At 50.7% G+C, this 18,644-nt stretch overlaps 1 protein-coding gene and 2 long non-coding RNA genes across 8 annotated transcripts; 2 read left to right on the forward strand and 1 right to left on the reverse strand.

Annotated features, from left to right (window-relative positions):
* Positions 1-2,805: 2,805 nt before the first annotated feature.
* Positions 2,806-5,714, forward strand: LOC138243250 (uncharacterized). The gene is made up of 4 exons (XR_011192070.1): positions 2,806-3,727; positions 4,127-4,174; positions 4,567-4,730; positions 4,859-5,714. It is a non-coding gene; the product is annotated as an uncharacterized lncRNA (long non-coding RNA).
* Positions 5,715-8,868: 3,154 nt separating this feature from the next.
* On the forward strand, positions 8,869-18,482 carry LOC138243121 (uncharacterized). 6 transcript variants are annotated; one of them, XR_011191985.1, is made up of 8 exons: positions 8,869-8,940; positions 11,203-11,276; positions 12,137-12,207; positions 16,356-16,878; positions 17,360-17,407; positions 17,743-17,790; positions 17,996-18,159; positions 18,288-18,482. XR_011191985.1 is itself a non-coding variant. In XM_069198627.1 (5 exons), the coding sequence occupies exons 1-5, from the start codon at positions 16,226-16,228 to the stop codon at positions 18,387-18,389; spliced, it is 657 nt and encodes a 218-aa protein (XP_069054728.1). In that variant the 5' UTR covers positions 15,784-16,225; the 3' UTR covers positions 18,390-18,482. The 6 variants fall into 6 exon arrangements, 1 of the variants encoding a protein (XP_069054728.1); XR_011191983.1 differs by having other exon boundaries at positions 16,356-16,503; positions 16,725-17,407; positions 17,735-17,790; XR_011191981.1 differs by having other exon boundaries at positions 16,356-17,407; positions 17,735-17,790.
* On the reverse strand, positions 15,458-17,216 carry LOC138243122 (uncharacterized). The gene is made up of 4 exons (XR_011191986.1): positions 17,132-17,216; positions 16,342-16,591; positions 15,961-16,019; positions 15,458-15,788 (listed from the first exon to the last, which is right to left on the reverse strand). It is a non-coding gene; the product is annotated as an uncharacterized lncRNA (long non-coding RNA).
* Positions 18,483-18,644: the final 162 nt, after the last annotated feature.

The raw sequence follows: 18,644 nt of genomic DNA on the forward strand, positions 1-18,644 counted from the left end.
TCGCTCTTCAGTATCCCCGTGAAATCGGTAAGTCAGTCAAAAGCGCCGCTGGCAAGAACTAACAAAGTAAGTGGAGAAATAAGTTGTTTTTTTTTTACCGTTACTCCACTCTTATGGGTGTGATCGTGCTGTAAAAAGATATTGAGAGGAGGTGCACCTCTACACAGAGGGTGGTGGGGGTGGGGAACAGGCCGCCCAGTCCGTGTGGTTGAAGCCGATACCCTGGCTCCTCTCCAGACACAGCTGGGTGAGCTCCTCCAGTCAGGACAGGTGGCTCTACTGTACACAGAGGGGGGTGGGGGTGGGGAACAAAGCCGATACCCTGGCTTCTCTCCAGACACAGCTGGGTGAGATTCTCCAGTCAGGACAGGAGGCTCTACTGTACACAGAGGGGGGTGGGGGTGGGGAACAAAGCCGATACCCTGGCTCCTCTCCAGACACAGCTGGGTGAGCTCCTCCAGTCAGGACAGGAGGCTCTACTGTACACAGAGGGTGGTGGGGGTGGGGAACAAAGCCGATACCCTGGCTTCTCTCCAGACACAGCTGGGTGAGCTCCTCCAGTCAGGACAGGAGGCTCTTCTGTACACAGAGGGTGGCGGGGGTGGGGAACAAGCTGCCCAGCCCTGTGGTTGAAGCCGATACCTTGGCTTCTCTCCAGCCACAGCTGTGTGAGCTCCTCCAGTCAGGACAGGAGGCTCTACTGTACACAAAGAGTGGCGGGGGTGTGGAACAAAGCTGATACCCCGGCTTCTCTCCAGACACAGCTGGGTGAGGTCCTCCAGTTAGGACAGGAGGCTCTTCTGTACACAGAGGGGGGCGGGGGTGGGGAACAAGCCGCCCAGCTGTGTGGCTCCGCCCCCTCCCCTCCCCTCTGTGACTCTGGTTGTCTCGGCAGGACGATGGACCGACAGAGATGCCGCACGGCCGTGCGCGGTCGCAGCAGGACCCGGGCCCGGCGAGGCGTCGTAAGTCCACCCCTCCCGCCCGCCGTCCAGCGTCCAGCCCTCCTCCGACTGGCCTCTCCGCCCCCAGCAGAGCTCGCTGTATTATAATAATAATAATAATAAACTTCACTGATAGAGCACCTTTCACACACATAGCAGCGCAAAGCGCTTGACAGACCAGGTCTCACGGTAACACCTCCAGACGAGGAGAGACACTTCCAGTGGTGATCTTGACTGAGGACGCGCCTCGGCTCAAGAGACAGGGTCGCAGGTCCATTATAGCCTTCTGAGAGCACAGATTGCCTCTGAACGTCCCAGACTCTTACTGGACACACTGTACACACTCACCTGTCCACACTCTTACTGGACACACTGGACACACTCACCTGTCCAGACTCTCACTGGACACACTGTACACACTCACCTGTCCACACTCTCACTGGACACACTGTAAACACTCACCTGTCCACACTCTCACTGGACACACTGTAGAGACTGCCCAAGGCCCCTAGTCTCGACACGACTGGGCTGGGCTATGTGGTCAGAGCTGTCTCGGAGATGGGCTGTTTGGCGTCTTCACAGGTCACACCGGTCAGGCCGAACCCGGACTGGCAGTGGGAGAGGTCCCGGCCCAAGTCCCGGTGCTTTTCCGTAAGTCTGACCCGGTCGCCTTCCGCAAGACTGGACCGGCCGCCCTGTGGTGGGCCCGGTGCCCCACATCTACCCTACAGCTCCCCCCACTGACCCCTAAACTCCCGATACCCTACAGCACCCCCCACTGACCCCTAAACTCCCGATACCCTACAGCTCCCCACACTGACCCCTAAACTCCCGATACCATACAGCTCCCCACACTGACCCCTAAACTCCCGATACCCTACAGTTCCCCACACTGAACCCTAAACTCCCGATACCCTATAGCTCCCCACACTGACCCCTAAACTCCCGATACCCTACAGCTCCCCACTCTGACCCCCACAGTCCTGATGGCCGAGAGGTCTCTGCTTGCTGTAGTGATTGAGTGAGCTCTGTGGACCTGACCTTTGTCTTGTGTCCTCGTTTCCAGCGTCTCCTAGTGGTCCGGCATTTCACACGACCTGAAGGTGAGATCTGGGGAGGAGACAGAGCACCCCCTAACACCCCTGAGCTGGGTTACAGGGTAAGACAGCTTCTTACTGTTGGACACACCTGTCCACACTCTTACTGGACACACTGGACACACTCGCCTGTCCGGACTTACTGGACACACTGGACACACTCACCTGTCCACATTCTCACTGGACACACTGTACATACTCACCTGTCCACACTCTCACTGGACACACTGTACACACTCACCTGTCCACACTCTCACTGGACAGAGTGTACACACTCACCTGTCCAGGCGTAATCTCTGCTCCTCATCCCCCCTGCGTTGTGTCTCCCCCTCTCCCCGCTGGACAGAATCCTGTGGTGTCTTCGTGTCTCCCCGAGCTCGTCCAGAAGCTGGAGAGGGCGGCCGAGCTGCAGCTGGAGCTCCCGGGGTCGCCCGGCTCGTCCCGCTCGGGCTCGCCCGGCTCGTTCCGCTCGGTGTCCCCCCCCTCCTCGCCCGAGAGCCCCCTCCGCTCCCCGCCCCCGGCCCCCCCCTCCGGCCCCCTCAGGCCCCTAACCGCCCCGCCCCGCCGCCCCCCCTTCTTCCCCGCCATGCCCCTCGAGCCCCCCCTGCTGCCCGGGGCGGTGCCCCTGCCCCTGCCCCCACCCGTCCTGCCCCCCATCGCCCGCCCGGCCCCGCCAGGCCCCGCCTGGGGCTCCCCGGTGTGGAGGGCAAGGAGAGAGGCTGAGATGTCTGACGAGGCAAGTGGGGCAGAGTCTGTCCGTCTGTCTGTCTGTCTGTCTGTCTGTCTGTCCATCTGTCCATCTATCCTTCAGTCCATCTGTCCCTCTGTCCATCTGTCCTTTTCTCTGTCCTTCTGTCTTTCTGTTCTTTTCTCTGTCCATCTGTCTTTTTGTCCTTTTCTGTCTTTCTATCCATCACTCTATCTATCCTTTTCTCTGTCCATCTGTCCTTCTGTCCATCTGTCTTTCTGTCCTTTTCTCTTTCTGTCCTTTTCTCTGTCTTTTTGTCCATCTGTACTTCTCTCTTTCTGTCTTTCTGTCCTTCTGTCTGAGTCTCTCTTTTTCTCTGTGTCTGTCCCTCTCTCCCTGTCTCTTTCCATGTCTCCCTGCTCTCTGTTTGTCCTGCGTTGTCCCTGCTGGGTCTGTCTCCCTGTGTCTCTCCGTGTGTCTCCCTGCTCTCTGTCTGTCCTGCGTTGGCCCAGCTGGGTCTCTCTCCCTGTGTCTCTCCGTGTGTCTCCCTGCCTGTCTCTCTGTCTGTCCTGCATTGTCCCAGCTAGGTCTCCCCCCCGCCTCTCTCTCTCCGTGTGTCTCCCTGCTCTCTGTCTGTCCTGCGTTGTCCCAGCTGTGTCTCTCTCCCTGTGTCTCTCCGTGTGTCTCCCTGCTCTCTGTCTGTCCTGCGTTGTCCCAGCTGGGTCTCCCTCCCTCCTCTCTCTCTCCGTGTGTCTCCCTGCTCTCTGTCTGTCCTGCGTTGTCCCAGCTGGGTCTCTCTCCCTGTGTCTCTTCGTGTGTCTCCCTGTCTGTCCTCTCTGTCTGTCCTGCGTTGTCCCAGCTGGGCCTGTCTCCTCTGCTCTCTGACTTCAGCTCTGTTCGCCGATGTCCTGCCAGCCCGTCTCTCTCTCAGCCTGTCTCTTGACTTGCAGGAGGAAGAGGAGGTGGAGACAGCTCTTCCGGCAGGAGAGAGGAAGGAGGTCAGTGCTGGTCCCACCCTACCCCCTGTCCTGTCTGTGGTGGAGTTTCGCCGTCTTGTCTGTCCCTGGGTCTCAGTGTCTCTCTCTCTTTCAGCCCTGTCTGTCAGTGTCTCTCTCGGCCTGCTGTCTGCCTGTCCCTGCCTCTCTGTCTCTCTCTCTTTCAGCCCTGTCTGTCAGTGTCTCTCTCCTCCTCCTCTCTGTCCTCAGTGTGTCTCTCTCCTCCTCTCTGTCCTGTGGTGTCCAGTGGGTCAGTATTAGTGGGCTACACCCAGGCTCACTCACTGCGAGTGTGGTCTCAGCAGAGTCTCTGTGCTCTTGGGACACTTGACTCACCTGTCTCTCTCTTTCTCTCCCTGTGCTGTCCCTCTCCTGCCCCCTCTCTCCCTCTTTGGACTCCAGCTGGAGGAGGTCCAATCACCACCTCCTCTGAGACAGCAGAAAAAGAAGGTGGGTAATGCTCTGATCCTCTCTTTACTCCTGTCTAGTGTCCAGTCAGTGTGTCTGTATGAACCCCTCTCTCTCTCAGTGCAGTGTTCATGTCCTGGAGTGTCCAGTCAGTGTGTGTGTATGAACCCCTCTCTCTCTTAGTGTAGTGTTCATGTCCTGGAGTGTCCAGTCAGTGTGTCTGTATGAACCCCTCTCTCTCTCAGTGCAGTGTTCATGTACTGGAGTGTCCAGTCAGTGTGTGTGTATGAACCCCTCTCTCTCTCAGTGCAGTGTTCATGTCCTGGAGTGTCCAGTCAGTGTGTCTGTATGAACCCCTCTCTCTCTCAGTGCAGTGTTCATGTCCTGGAGTGTCCAGTCCGACTCTTAACGTGACTCTCCTGTCTCTGCTTCAGAAGCGCCGATGCGTCTTTTTGATGTCCCTGAGCTGCGTGTCGGTGGAGACAGAAGATCAGGACGAGCCGATGGAGGTGGCGGAGACCGTTGCTCAGGAGAGGAAGAGCGAGGGAGAAGAGGAGCAGGCTGCCGGGAAGGACAAGAAGAGGAAGAGGAGGGGCAGGTGAGCAGACAGGGGGGTGCCGCCCGGTCATGTCTGTGATTCAAGGAGGAGTCTCCTCTTGCTGTTTGATGTCATGGTGACGTCTGTGTCTATGTCCCTCACACCTGCAATAACAATATACTTTCCAGGTTAATTTCCTGGTTCTGTGCCTGCTAAGATCTGGACTGGACTGGACTGGACTGGACTGGAGCTGAGGGACACCAGACGACTGGACTGGAGCCTAGGGACACCAGACTGGACTGGACCGGAGCTGAGAGGCACTAGACTGGACTGGAGCTGAGGGACACCAGACTGTGCTGGACCGAAGCTGAGGGACCCCAGTCTGGACTGAAGCTGAGGGACCCCAGACTGCTGGGCCGAAGCTGAGGGACCCCAGTCTGTGCTGGACTGAAGCTGAGGGACCCCACACTGGACTGCACTGGAGCTGAGGGACACCAGACTGGACTGGACTGGAGCTGAGGGGCCCCAGACTGGACTAGACTGGAGCTGAGAGGCCCCAGACTGGACTGGACCAAAGCTGAGGGACCTCAGGCTATGCTGTACCGAAGCTGAGGGACCCCAGACTGTGCTGGACCGAAGCTGAGGGACCCCAGACTGGACCGAAGCTGAGGGACCCCAGTCTGTGCTGGACCGAAGCTGAGGGACCCCAGACTGTGCTGGACCGATGCTGACGGACCCCAGTCTGGACTGAAGCTGAGGGACCCCAGTCTGTGCTGGACCGAAGCTGAGGGACCCCAGACTGGACCGAAGCTGAGGGAACCCAGTCTGTGCTGGACCGAAGCTGAGGGACCCCAGACTGGACCGAAGCTGAGGGACCCCAGTCTGTGCTGGACCGAAGCTGAGGGACCCCAGACTGTGCTGGACCGATGCTGAGGGACCCCAGTCTGGACTGAAGCTGAGGGACCCCAGACTGCACTGGACTGAAGCTGAGGGGTCCCAGACTGGACTGATGACCTTTTGTTAAGCATCAATAAATTTTTTTAAAAAAAATCTGTTTAGCTTTTGTTTCTTTCCCTCCCCCCCCCCCCCCTAAGATTGCTGCTGGGAGAGGTGTGAGTGGGGCCAGCAGGGGGCGCTCTCACCCTGCGGTCTGTGTGGGTCCTGATGCCCCAGTATAGTGACGGGGGACACTGGACTGTAAACAGGTGCTGTCCTTCGGATGAGACGTCAAACCGAGGTCCTGACTCTCTGTGCTCATTAACAATCCCGGGGTGTCTCTGGAGAAGAGTAGGGGTGTTACCCCAGTGTCCTGGCCTGATTCCCCCCATGGTCTTTACCCATCATGGCCTCCTAATCACCCCCCCTCTCTGAACTGGCTCCATCCCTCTGCTCTCCTCCCCACTGAGAGCTGCTGTGTGCTGAGCGGACTGGAGCATCATCCAGGTGGGGGCTGCACACTGGGGGGGCTGGAGGGGATCCCCCTGACCTGGGAAGAGCCATGAGTGGAGGGTCCAGACTTATTAATTATTATTATTATTATTCGTGCTGCACTGGGCTTCAGTCCTGGCAGTGAGAGGGGGACTCTGTGATCAGTACAGATACTTATGACTGTATAATAATACGCGATAGAAATGGAAACAGGGTAGCGCTGTAGTCTCTTCTAAACGTTTTGAACTGCCAGAAGAAGTTTTCACAACCCGGACTCGTGAAGGTACAGGTCTTCTTCCATCGTCCGTAGTAAGGTGAGAGGCCACACCCTCAGGGCGCAGTATCCCCGATGCACCCCCCACCACCCAAAACGACACACACTTCTGTGACGATTGGGAGACCCCGGTTCGACCAGCCCCTGCGGTGGAGGAAACGACCCGCTGGAGAGAACACGCAGACTCCACACAGAAGGGTCACCTCGGCATTTATTCCAACAGCAAAACAACACCAGAGAGAAACGGTCTCCGAAAGAGAAGCGTACACCGGGAAAAACACGACGGGGTCATTACAAATGGGAATAGGAGTTCTTTTTTTCTGTTCCCGACGTCAGTTGTATCGTGTCCTGGTGATTTCTCCCGTTTCGAACGGAGTTTAATGTCGCGTTTCTACTTTATTACAGAGAGGCACTGAACTTTGGGGAACGTGACATCCACCCAGTATTACTAGTACGTTGATAAATATAAATGTTATTTTTCCCCCCGTATTATACCTCGCGAAATATAACGATGGCCAACTCCTTAAGTCGAAATTTAAACCCTTATCAGCTACAAGACAGTCCGTCAACATCGCCGACCTTCGGTATGACGTTGGCCAAAGGGGGTAGGGTAAGTACGTCACAGCCGGGGGAAGCCCCTATCACGTGAGAGGGGTGCGGCGGGCGACGAGCCCCCGGGAGCGAAGAGAAGCTGATTTGCGTGGGGTGTGGAAACACTACACGACCGGGCAAGCGAGCCGTTTTTTTTTGTTTGTTTTTTTCCAGAACATCAGAACAACTGCAGAGATGACCATCGATCCACTCCGGACGTTTCCTTTTTTGTCCTCTTTGGCCTCCAAAATAAAAAAAAAAACTGGGATCCATCGTGGCGTTGCCAAATTAAAACGTCGACCACATTTCGGGCTTTCGTGGTGTCCATGATGAAACCGTCATGGTTGTGTAAGGATACGTTACGTCACAGACCGGCGGCGCTTGGGCGTGAGGAGTGTCGTTACGTTTTTGAAACGGGCACGTCAGACAAGATCTCTGAAAAGATCTCCGAAAAACCCAAACCTGTAAGTTTTTTTTTATATAGCGCCTTTCACAACAAGAATGCCCCAAGGCCCCGAACAAAGGAGTTGTTCGACACCCCCGCCACCCTCTGTGTACAGTAGAGCCCCCTGTCCTGACTGGAGGAGCTCAGCCAGCTGTGTCTGGAGAGAAGCCAGGGTATCGGCTTCAACCACAGGGCTGGGCGGCTTGTTCCCCACCTCCACCACCCTCTGTGTACAGTAGAGCCTCCTGTCCTGACTGGAGGAGCTCAGCCAGCTGTGTCTGGAGAGAAGCCAGGGTATCGGCTTCAACCACAGGGCTGGGCGGTTTGTTCCCCACCTCCACCACCCTCTGTGTACAGTAGAGCCTCCTGTCCTGACTGGAGTGACAGTAGAGACGGGGTTCATGGGTTATCTGGAGGGGGACTTCGCTCCAACAAAACGCCCAGCCCTGCTGCTCCTACCTCGGACGGAAGACACTTTCCCCAGCTGCTCCATCGTCTTCTCCCTGCGGGAGACCGGCCGCCTGCCGGATCGGGGGGCGCTGTCGCTGGGGCGGGACGCGGCCCCGACGTCGAGGGGCTCACAGGGGGGGGGGCGCCCTGCTCGTCGTCGGCACCGGCGCCGCGTTCTCTGCCGCCGCCACCACCGCCACCACCGGCGTCGGGCCGCGGGCCTCACCTGGAGGCAACACACCGGCTTCTTTTAACAGATCACCTCGGGAATCGGGAACAACGGAGCTGTGTGCGGCCGTCTGTACGGAGGGGTTCAGCGCGGGGGGGCTCCGGGCTCGGGTCTGGACCCGGGGGGGACTGTCTGTGTGGAGTCTGCATGTTCTCCCTGTGTTCTCCGGGTCCAAAGACAGGCTTTTGGGCTAATTGGCTTCTGGGAAAACTGGACCTGGTGTGTGTGTGTCCTGTGATGGACTGCTGTCCTGTCCAGGGTGTGTGAGTGAGTGTGTGTGTGTCCTGTGATGGACTGCTGTCCTGTCCAGGGTGTGTGAGTGAGTGTGTGTATGTCCTGTGATGGACTGCTGTCCTGTCCAGGGTGTGTGAGTGAGTGTGTGTGTGTCATGTGATGGACTGCTGTCCTGTCCAGGGTGTGTGAGTGTGTGTGTCTGTGTGTCCTGTGATGGCCTTGTGTCCTATCCAGGGTGTGTGTGTGTCCTGTGATGGACTGGTGTCCTGTCCAGGGTGTGTGAGTGAGTGTGGGTGTGTCCTGTGATGGACTGGTGTCCTGTCCAGGGTGTGTGAGTGTGTGTGTCTGTGTGTCCTGTGATGGACAGATGGTACCCAGCCTGGACACCCATGAGACACTGGCTTCCTCAGAAGACTCTCACGGAGGGCACACTGTCCCTAACCCGGGTCCAGAAGAAACTACAGTGATCTATAATTCCTGCGCCTCGGAAGGGGTTATGACGTCTATGTCCGGCGCCCGCGCCCGCGGACCGGCGGTTCGGCGTCGCGCTCCGCAGCTCGAGCTTCGGTGCGAGGCAGGGCGGGAGGGAGTCGATGTGGCCTCGGCGCCATCTTTGCTGGTGAGTCAATTGTGACCGTTGCGGTACAATAAACCATCAATAAACCTTTTCCTACTCCGACCAGTATTTCTGTCGCGGCCCACGTCCCCTACAATCGACAAACTATAAAAAAACAGTAGCCCTTCGCAACATTACACGCCATTTTATTTTAAACGTCCGTTAGATACGCAGGTGGCTCGATACCTGTCTTAACCTCGCCGGCTTCTTTATACCGGCAAGTGAATTTTATTTGGGGTCCCTCAGAATTGTGACAGAAATGTCAGTGAACCACAATAAAAAACGAAACTTTTTTTTTAAAGGCGGTGAATGGATTTTATGAGTAAGCGTGTAGCAACTAACGTAAGGAAAAAAAAGTTGTCTTTCCCTACGAAGACGTTTTGGTACAGGACTTTCTTTAAATATCAGTTGTGTATAGCGTTTTACAAAAAGTTGATGATGATCTTGGAGAGAATTGCAAAGGAAAATTGAGATAACTACCAAAACATTACGTGTGAAACGACAGGACAGAACTTTGAACCCACAAAGAAACAAAGGTATGAAATATTGCCTCGTCATGGGGGGTTGATAATTGTAATAAGTGTTCCTAATTTTCGTAAAGAAATGTATATTATGGGAGTCACACGTGAGATTTAGTGTATATACGTTTCATATTGTGCATATATACGGGGTTAAAAAGTGGAATGAGTATGATTATAAACTTGTGTGTCCTATAATCAGATAATTTTTGAACAAGCTTTGATTAGACAGGTGAAAAACAACATCAGATCCTTGTTTTTAATATATTCTCACGTCTGAATATCGGCTTCTGCCCTCTGGCCAACATTTCAGGGCTCCCAGATGTAGATCCCAAATTGAAACAAATATTCATTTGTTACCCTTATTAAAACAGTTAATAGAAGTGAGTGACCAGGGTAAATAAAGGTGGGTCAGTGTAAACTGTTTTTTCTGGACCAGACTTCGTCATGTGTGATATGTCATGACTTCTTATATTAAGTTTTATCTTTATATTTAGTTATACATGTGTAATAGATGCGATATGTGTCCATAAAAAGGTTTCCCCAGGGGAAAATCAAGTTGGTTTTAAAACCGTGTTTCCTTTTTAGGGTACGTTTGCATTCCAAGTGTGGGGTTTTTGCCTTTTTATCATATTTCGGATGTGAATCCGTGGTATTTTTGCCGAGACAAGCTGCCTTTCTTATACGCGGAGGGATCTGCTCGTGAGATGTCCGTTCGGTCCATTTCTGAGCTCAGTATAAGGTGTAGAAAGCATGACTGTCATCATAACCCGCCTCTCACCCTGGCCCGAGCCTGAAGCACGCCCCCTAGTGCAAGGTTAGAGGTGTGGAATAATGTTGTGACTATTGCTTCATCAATAACATGCTGATTGCATGTTTCTAGATGGGTATAACAGAGATCTCAACTACTGAGGGGCCTTACTAATAATTGCTTACACTTATATAGCGCTTTTCTGGACACTCCACTCAAAGCGCTGCACAGGGAATGGGGAATCCCACTACCGCCACCAATGTACAGCCCCCACCTGGATGATGCGACGGCAGCTATAGTGCGCCAGAACGCTCCCCACACACCAGCTCTCAGTGGGGAGGAGAGCAGGGGGATGAAGCCAGTTCAGAGAGGGGGGTTATTAGGAGGCCATGATTGGTAAGGGCCAATGGGAAATTTGGCCAGGACGCCTGGATTACACCCCTACTCTTTTCGAGAGACAGCCTGGGATTTTTAATGACCACAGAAAGTTAGGACCTCGGTTTTACGTCTCATCTGAAGGACGGCGCCTCTTTACAGTATAGTGTCCCCCGTCACTATACTGGGGTATCAGACCGCAGGGTGAGCGCCCCCCTGCTGTCCCACTAACACCTCTTCCGCCTCTTATTAGCCAGTGAAAAATGGTAGCTTCCTCAGAGACACCGCAGGAAGACAGGAGTTTGTGATGAAAGTTCAAGGGGATTGCCACACCCTAGTTCGGTCAGACTCGGCTGTCGATATTTTAGCAATCACTCCTGACTCCTCTCCTGAAACACTGTCAATACTGCACGTGATCCCCCTCTCACCCTCGGGTACCTCTCTCACCCCGTCTCCACCTGTGTAGCTGCCCCCCCTGGTCACTCCTCCTCGCTGTGCAGGGGGGGTCCCAGCCTCCTCGTCCTCTGGCCAGGAGCCCTCAGCCAAGCGGGTTCAGCCAGATCATCACTCCATGATCCTTTCAGTATGCTAAATTCCTGGTGTTGTTTTTTTTCTCCCCAGAAATCTGACTGTCCGCCCCACCTCTGCGCTAAGTGGACGATGAAGTCAGGTTCCAGTGTGCCTGGTGTTTACAGGTAATACTTCAGACTGGTCGGCCTCACCTCAGGGTGTCTGGGCGTTTGATATTATACAGTTGCAATGCTGAGGCCTGTGACTGTGATGCTGTAAGGCTACAGGAGTCTCTCTGGAGATCCTGAGTGATTTCCGGCGTTCGTGCGGAAACACAGCCCCACCCTCCCGCAGTGTCCAGTCCGCAGAATTTCCTGGAGACGTGGCCTAGCCGATGGGCGACCCCGCCAGCGAGAGACTAGCTGAGGCACAATGTTCTGTACGGTTCAGTTAATTAGACGCGCACAGATGTTGAGCTCATCGTCCTTTTAATTGTGCCATCTATGTTAACTGTAGCAGAGATCGAACTATCAAGGTGACAGATCAATAATTTTAAATTAAATAGATGCATGATATTGCTAGCGCTGATGCAAGAGGCAAGTCAGAGGAACTGAACACAGAATGGATAGGAGTCGCAGTGAGTGAGAGAGGAATGAGCTAAATTATTTTTAATTTAAAAATAATTAAAACACTGAAGAACAGGAGACACAGTGAGAGAGAGGAGATCACAGGAAATACCTCAGTAACAAACATACTAACACACAGGACAGGAGACACAGTGAGAGAGAGAGAGGAGATCACAGAGAATCCCTCAGTAACAAACACACAGGACAGGAGACACAGCGAGAGAGAGGAGATCACAGGAAATACCTCAGTTTTAAGTGCAGACAACCGGACAGGAGACAGAGTGAGGAAGAGTAAATGAAACACAGTAGGATTGATAGGAGACGGGTTATGAAGAGATGGGACACACAGAGATGGAGAGAAGGGAGGCGACAGTTGAACTCGCTGGCTGAGTTAATTGACGCTGCTGTTTCTTTGGCAGATGAAGTCGGGGTCCAGAGTTTCGCTGACATGGCAGAACCGTCCCAGCTCGGTCTCCTCCCATTCCTGCAGGTCAGTGCCCGTTCAGGGAGACACACAGGGAAGTCGCACACTGTGACAAAAGGCTCTAGAGACATCGCCGAACCACAGAATAGCTCCAGAGCATTTGTGCACCTTTTGGAATTCTTCACGTATAGTGAAAGGTGAAAATAAAACCAAGAATGGGTGACGCGTCTTTACACAGAGGCGGATGGGGAACAAGCTGCCCAGCCTTGTTATTGATGCCGATACCCTGGCTTCTCTCCAGATACAGGTGGATTAAATCATGGGTCCAATTAATCACTAACTACCAGACAGGCTTGAAAAACCAAATGGCGTTCTCTCGTTTTTAACCTTTCTTCAATTCTTAGAAAACCTGCACGCAGAAAAAAAATAATTTGCATTTTTTTACTACTTCCAACGGTCAGGTCTGTGGGTATTTAAATCTGACTAGAATGTGTATTGTTCAAAATCTCTTGTTCACTATCAGTGTTGTTGTTTTTAGTGTCATTCTCATTACTCCTGTGGGTTTTATACTGTGGTAAAGAGTTAAAAAAGTTCTCACTTTGTGCTGCTCTCGGTTTGTTGACGGTGGCATACTCCACATCACTGTTGGGTAGTGTGATGTCTGTAGAGAACAGGATACGGGTCAATACTTATGTTAACTTATACTATACAGGATAAGACTTACATTAACACCATACTGAACAACAGGGCTCACTGTTCACATGCGTATTGACACTGTTCAGACAACAGGACTCACTGTTCACATGTGTATTGACACTGTTCAGACGACAGGATTCACTGTTCACGCTTGTATTCACGCTGTACACAACAGCCGGACTCACTATTATTACAAATGTTCACACTTGTGTTAAAACTGGACAGAGCAGCAAGAAGTTATCATGATGTTTTATTTCTGCTAGTTTAATAGATAGAAGTAAAAGATCCTCACTTTGTGCGGCTCGGGGTTTGTTGACTGTGGAGTATTCAACAGCAGTATCTGTCTGTGTTAATTCTGCAAAGAATAAAACACGTGTTCTCACCTGTAACACTGTGCAGAGCAAGAGGGAATTCAATGAGTTAACACTGTACAGAATTGGACTCACTGTTCACACTCGTATTGACACTGTACAGAACCGGACTCACTGTTCACACTCGTATTGACACTGTACTGAACAACAGGACTCACTGTTCACACTCATATTGACACTGTACTGAACAACAGGACTCGCTGTTCACACTCGTATTGACACTATACTGAACAACAGGACTCACCGTTCACACTTCTATTAATACTTTTTTGATCAACAGGACTCAGTGTTCACACTCATGTCGACACTTATCACACTCGTATTGACACTGTACTGAACAACAGGACTCATTGTTCACACTCGTATTGACACTGTACTGAACAACAGGACTCGTGTTGACACCGTTCACGCTCGAATCGACGCTGCTCACACTCGTGTCGACACTTGACACTCGTATCCAGTAAGCCTTTGCTACCATTATCAAACACAGAAATCGTTATAATTTAATTTTAAAAACTTGGCTAAGCATGGGTTTAAAGTATATTCAACAGTGCAGGTGCATTCAAAGAAATAGAGTTTCCCAAGCCCTCGGAAAGAATGACCATTTCCAAAGATGTCTAGTCTCAAGCATTAACATCCAAAGTACCTGTCTTAGCTGGGGCAGGAAGTTTGCCAAGCCACCTGAAAGAATTACCATTTCAAAAGATGTCTGTTGTAAGCCAAGTTCAATCATTACCATCCAAAGTATCGGTCTTCCCTTGGGGCAAGAGGGTTTCCTGTGTGTCTAGGATGTGTACTTCCCTTAAATAAAGGATGAATATGGGTACCATAGGTATTAAATCTCCCAAAGCTCAGAGTTAAACTAAAAAACCCTTGGTGAGTGTGTTATAACATGGATGGGTATTTATAGTCCAGTGCCTCCTATTTTACTAGAGATTCTGTTTGGGATTCAGAACTCGGGATCAAAATACTCCTAGGTACAGAGTAATTTTCACACCTTCCTGCTACCATGATCAGAGCAGTATTAGATTAAATTTGTCATTTATTGAAAGCCCAGTTTTTAACAATCATTTTCATTTGAACTTACTTTTTTCAAAGAAGGATCTGAGGTTCACTTCTTGAATTAAATCTTTTGACAAGAGGTAAGACTTCTATTTTACATTTAAACCCATGTTTAGCTGTGTTTTTTAGATTTAACTGAATCAATTTCTGTGTGTGATAATGTCCTTGAATTCTGACAACATCACACTAAATTACATGATATAAAACAGCTAATGTCTCTAGAGATAAAGTTTCTGGGATGCTTCTAATTACTTTGCATTACCAGGGACAGTTTAATTCACCTTGTACAGTACTGAAAGACCAAAATGCTTTTTTTAAAAGTTATTTAACATTTTATAGAACTTTGTCTACTATGGCAACATGATGAGCTTGGCCACTTATCTTAGGATAAAGATAGGATAAAGGTTTATCTTTTGCACCTACCTGCCCCCCAGGGAAGGCCAATGCTTTCTATGTTGATGGTTCCCTACAGTAGACTGTACCTTATCTTCAAAGGTAATGTATATTGACCCAAATCAGTTTTGGAATCCAATCTACTGACGAGATGGAGCACATCCTTTTTTCAGGATTTTAGCATCATATGTTTAGTATATTTAGTCCCTAATGCTGAAAGAAATGATCATAGAACATTTGGACACTTTGTGGGCATGAAATACAAAGAAAATCATGTTCTATGGTACAAGATAAATACAAAACTTAAGCTTTTATTTTAATTAGATTTGTTGTTAAAACATAAGCAATGATTTATTACATTAATATATGTGAAAATAACATTTTAGCATCATACGTTTAGTATATTTAGTCCCTAATGCTGAAAGAAATGATCATTTGTTTAACACGCACGGGTCTGTCTCAAAGGATGCAGTGCTCCTGAAGGCTCTCAAACCCTGCATTTCAGATGCCTAGCTGTATCCCTCACATGTGGCACCTCAGAATGACTTCTAACCTTACCTGTGGTGTCTTCAGTCCCTATTGCTCAATGCATGGTGTACGTACTGCATACATGTGTCTTGAGAATGAGGAATGGGCCCCTGAGACAGTCATTTGCCTGTTTCACAAATGATCGTATTTTACTAGAGATTCTGTTTGGGATTCAGATGTGCATTCGGATTTATTGGTACATGCCCAGGGCAGTAAGCAGTCTGAGGATTTATTTCCAGACAGCATAGAGCAGTGAAGCAGTGAAGTAGTGCATAAAGCATAAGCAATCATTTATTACATTAATATATGTGAAAATAACATTTTAGCATCATGCGTTTAGTATATTTAGTCCCTAATGCCAAGGACTCCAGCAGTCTTACAACCACTGCCCTGTTTGCCTCGCCAGACACGATCTCTATTCTGTTGTAATCCACGATGTTCTTCAGGTGATTTATCATGTCCTTCCTCGCCTGTTGAGAGGCCATCCTGATCTCTTCTGCCGTGGCGTGCTTCATACACGCCCTCTTCAAGTGAGCAGGAAGCTGATCAAAAGTATTCAGGCATATCTTGCACACCAGGGGAATCCTCGTGGGTTTCCTTTGAAAATAAATAAAACCATCTGTGTATAGAAACAAGCTAAGACTGATTTCTTAAATTATCCTTAATTTTCTCTCTCATAGTTTGAGCATAATGATTTTATTGCATTTATATAAGAATTGTTCATTGCTCCAAAATAAATTATGGTTTCATAAAAAAAGTGAACACTTACTTGGTCTCAGTCACAGACGTTCCAATAGAAGCCATTGTGGAGTTCAGCAACTGCAGGTCCTAGAAGTGGGAAAGGAATTTTAAAAGAGAAATTGAATTACAATACAGAAGGAATGGCTGAGGGATCACTGAAATATATATATACAAATTCCAAAGACTGAGTCCATATCTCCTTTAGGTGAGGACAGACTGGATCAAACAAAAACAACATTTGAAGTGAATTGCAAATGTATTGAGTTGTGATGCAACTGTAACTTGAACCTAACATGACTGGGGCGTGCATTTTTGAAATTGCATTTTCACAGCTGAAATACAAAATGAAGCTGATCGCAGTCCAAACTCAAGGTATTGTTGTAAAACTAAATATTCAACATGTTTCTACCTGTCCCTTTTCAGCTCACTCAGAAGTCCACAGCCTGCAGCCTGGTGCCTCTCTGTCTCTCCCCCTCCACACTGCTGGTCCAGTGGAGGTGCTGTTTGATCCTGCAGGATCTGTCCAGTCTTGTATAGTCTTACTGAGCAGCGCAGGGCTCCCTGGCCCCAGGTACGAACAGTAAGTGACAGTGCAGAACAGCTCTCTGACACTCCGCTCCCTCACTCCAGCTGATCAGGGCAACTACACAGTGAGGGACCTTAAGGGAAGCAGTATCAGCACTGTGATCGTCACTGTGGGCGGTGAGCAGGTCTACAGTAGGGTCACTAGAGGGCTCTATATTCTTGACAGAGTGTGTTCTTCTATCATCCTCTGTCCTGATTGTCTTTCAGCTCACAGAGACACTGTCACCCTGCAGCCTGAAGCCTCTCTGTCTGTCCTTCTGTTCACTGGAGAGCCAGTGGGGGTGCTGTTTGATCCTGCAGGAGGTGGAAACTGGACCTCAGTGTGTTCTGTCCAGAACAGCACAGCCAGCTGTTTCCCCCAGTACAGTTTTTTTTATTTTTGATGATTAGCCATATGTTGATTATAATATTGTACATAATGTATAATTTGAACTCGATATTTTTCAGGAGTGAATGATTGTATATTTTCAGAATAAATTTCGAAACCAAATTATTGTCCCTCGATCTCTGTCTCTCTCTCACCCTGCTGTCTGTCTGTCCCTGCCTCTCTGTCTCTCTCTTTCAGCCCCATCTGTCAGTCTGTCTGTCCCTCGATCTCTGTCTCTCTCTCTCACCTTCCTCTCTCTCTCTCGGTTTGTTTGTCCCTCAATCTCAATCTTTCTCTTTGCCCGTTGTCTTTCTGTGCCTTCATCTTTGTCTCTCTCTCTCCTTCCTTTCTGTCTGTCACTCTGTCTGTCCTGCGTTGTCCCAGCTGGGCCTGTCTCCCCGGCTCTCTGCCTTCAGCTCTGTTCGCCGATGTCCCACCAGCCCGTCTCTCTCTCAGCCTGTCTCTTGACTTGCAGGAGGAAGAGGAGGTGGAGACAGCTCCTCCGGCAGGAGAGAGGAAGGAGGTCAGTGCTGGTCCCACCCTGCCTCCTGTCCTGTCTGTGGTGGAGTTTCGCCGTCTTGTCTGTCCCTGGGTCTCAGTGTCTCTCTCTCTTTCAGCCCTGTCTGTCAGTGTCTCTCTCCTCCTCCTCTCTGTCCTCAGTGTGTCTCTCTCCTCCTCCTCCTCTCTGTCCTGTGGTGTCCTGTGGGTCAGTATTAGTGGGCTACACCCAGGCTCACTCACTGCGAGTGTGATCTCAGCAGAGTCTCTGTGCTCTTGGGACACTTGACTCACCTGTCTCTCTCTTTCTCTCCCTGTGCTGTCCCTCTCCTGCCCCCTCTCTCCCTCCAAGGACTCCAGCTGGAGGAGGTCCAATCACCACCTCCTGTGAGACAGAAGAAAAAGAAGGTGGGTAATGCTCTGATCCTCTCTTTACTCCTGTCCAGTGTCCAGTCAGTGTGTCTGTATGAACCCCTCTCTCTCTCAGTGCAGTGTTCATGTACTGGAGTGTCCAGTCATGTGTCTGTATGAACCCCTCTCTCTCTCAGTGCAGTGTTCATGTCCTGGAGTGTCCAGTCCGACTCTTAACGTGACTCTCCTGTCTCTGCTTCAGAAGCGCTGGTGCATCTTTTTGAAGTCCCTGAGCTGCATGTCGGTGGAGACAGAAGATCAGGACGAGCCAATGGAAGTGGCGGAGACCGTATCTCAGGAGAGGAAGAGCGAGGGAGAGGAGGAGCAGGCTGCTGGGAAGGACAAGAAGAGGAAGAGGAGGTGCAGGTGAGCAGACAGAGGGGCGCCGCCCGGTCGTGTCTGTGATTCAAGGAGGAGTCTCCTCTTGCTGTTTGATGTCATGGTGACGTCTGTGTCTGTGTCCCTCACACCTGCAATAACAATATTCTTTCCAGGTTCCTTTCCTGGTTTTGTGCCTGATAAGATCTGGACTGGACTGTGCTGGACCGGAGCTGAGGGGCCCCAGACTGTGCTGGACCGAAGCTGAGGGGCCCTAGACTGGACTGGACCTAACCTGAGGGTCCCCAGACTGGACTTAATCTGTATTGTAATTTTTGTTCTTTTGTTAAGCATCATTAAAATGGTTTTAAAAAAAATCTGTTTAGCTTTTGTTTTTTTCCCTCCCCCCCCACCGAAACGAACGAACAGAGTCTGTCCTTCTCTTTCATCCCGGAGAGTTTGTGGTTGACGGATTGAGGCCGAGAGCCCTCGTCGTCGGCGTGCCACCAGTTGGCGGGGATATAGCAGGGGGG

This window comes from Lepisosteus oculatus, chromosome 14, assembly GCF_040954835.1.
Source record: "Lepisosteus oculatus isolate fLepOcu1 chromosome 14, fLepOcu1.hap2, whole genome shotgun sequence".
Classification (NCBI taxonomy): Eukaryota; Metazoa; Chordata; class Actinopteri; order Semionotiformes; family Lepisosteidae; genus Lepisosteus; species Lepisosteus oculatus.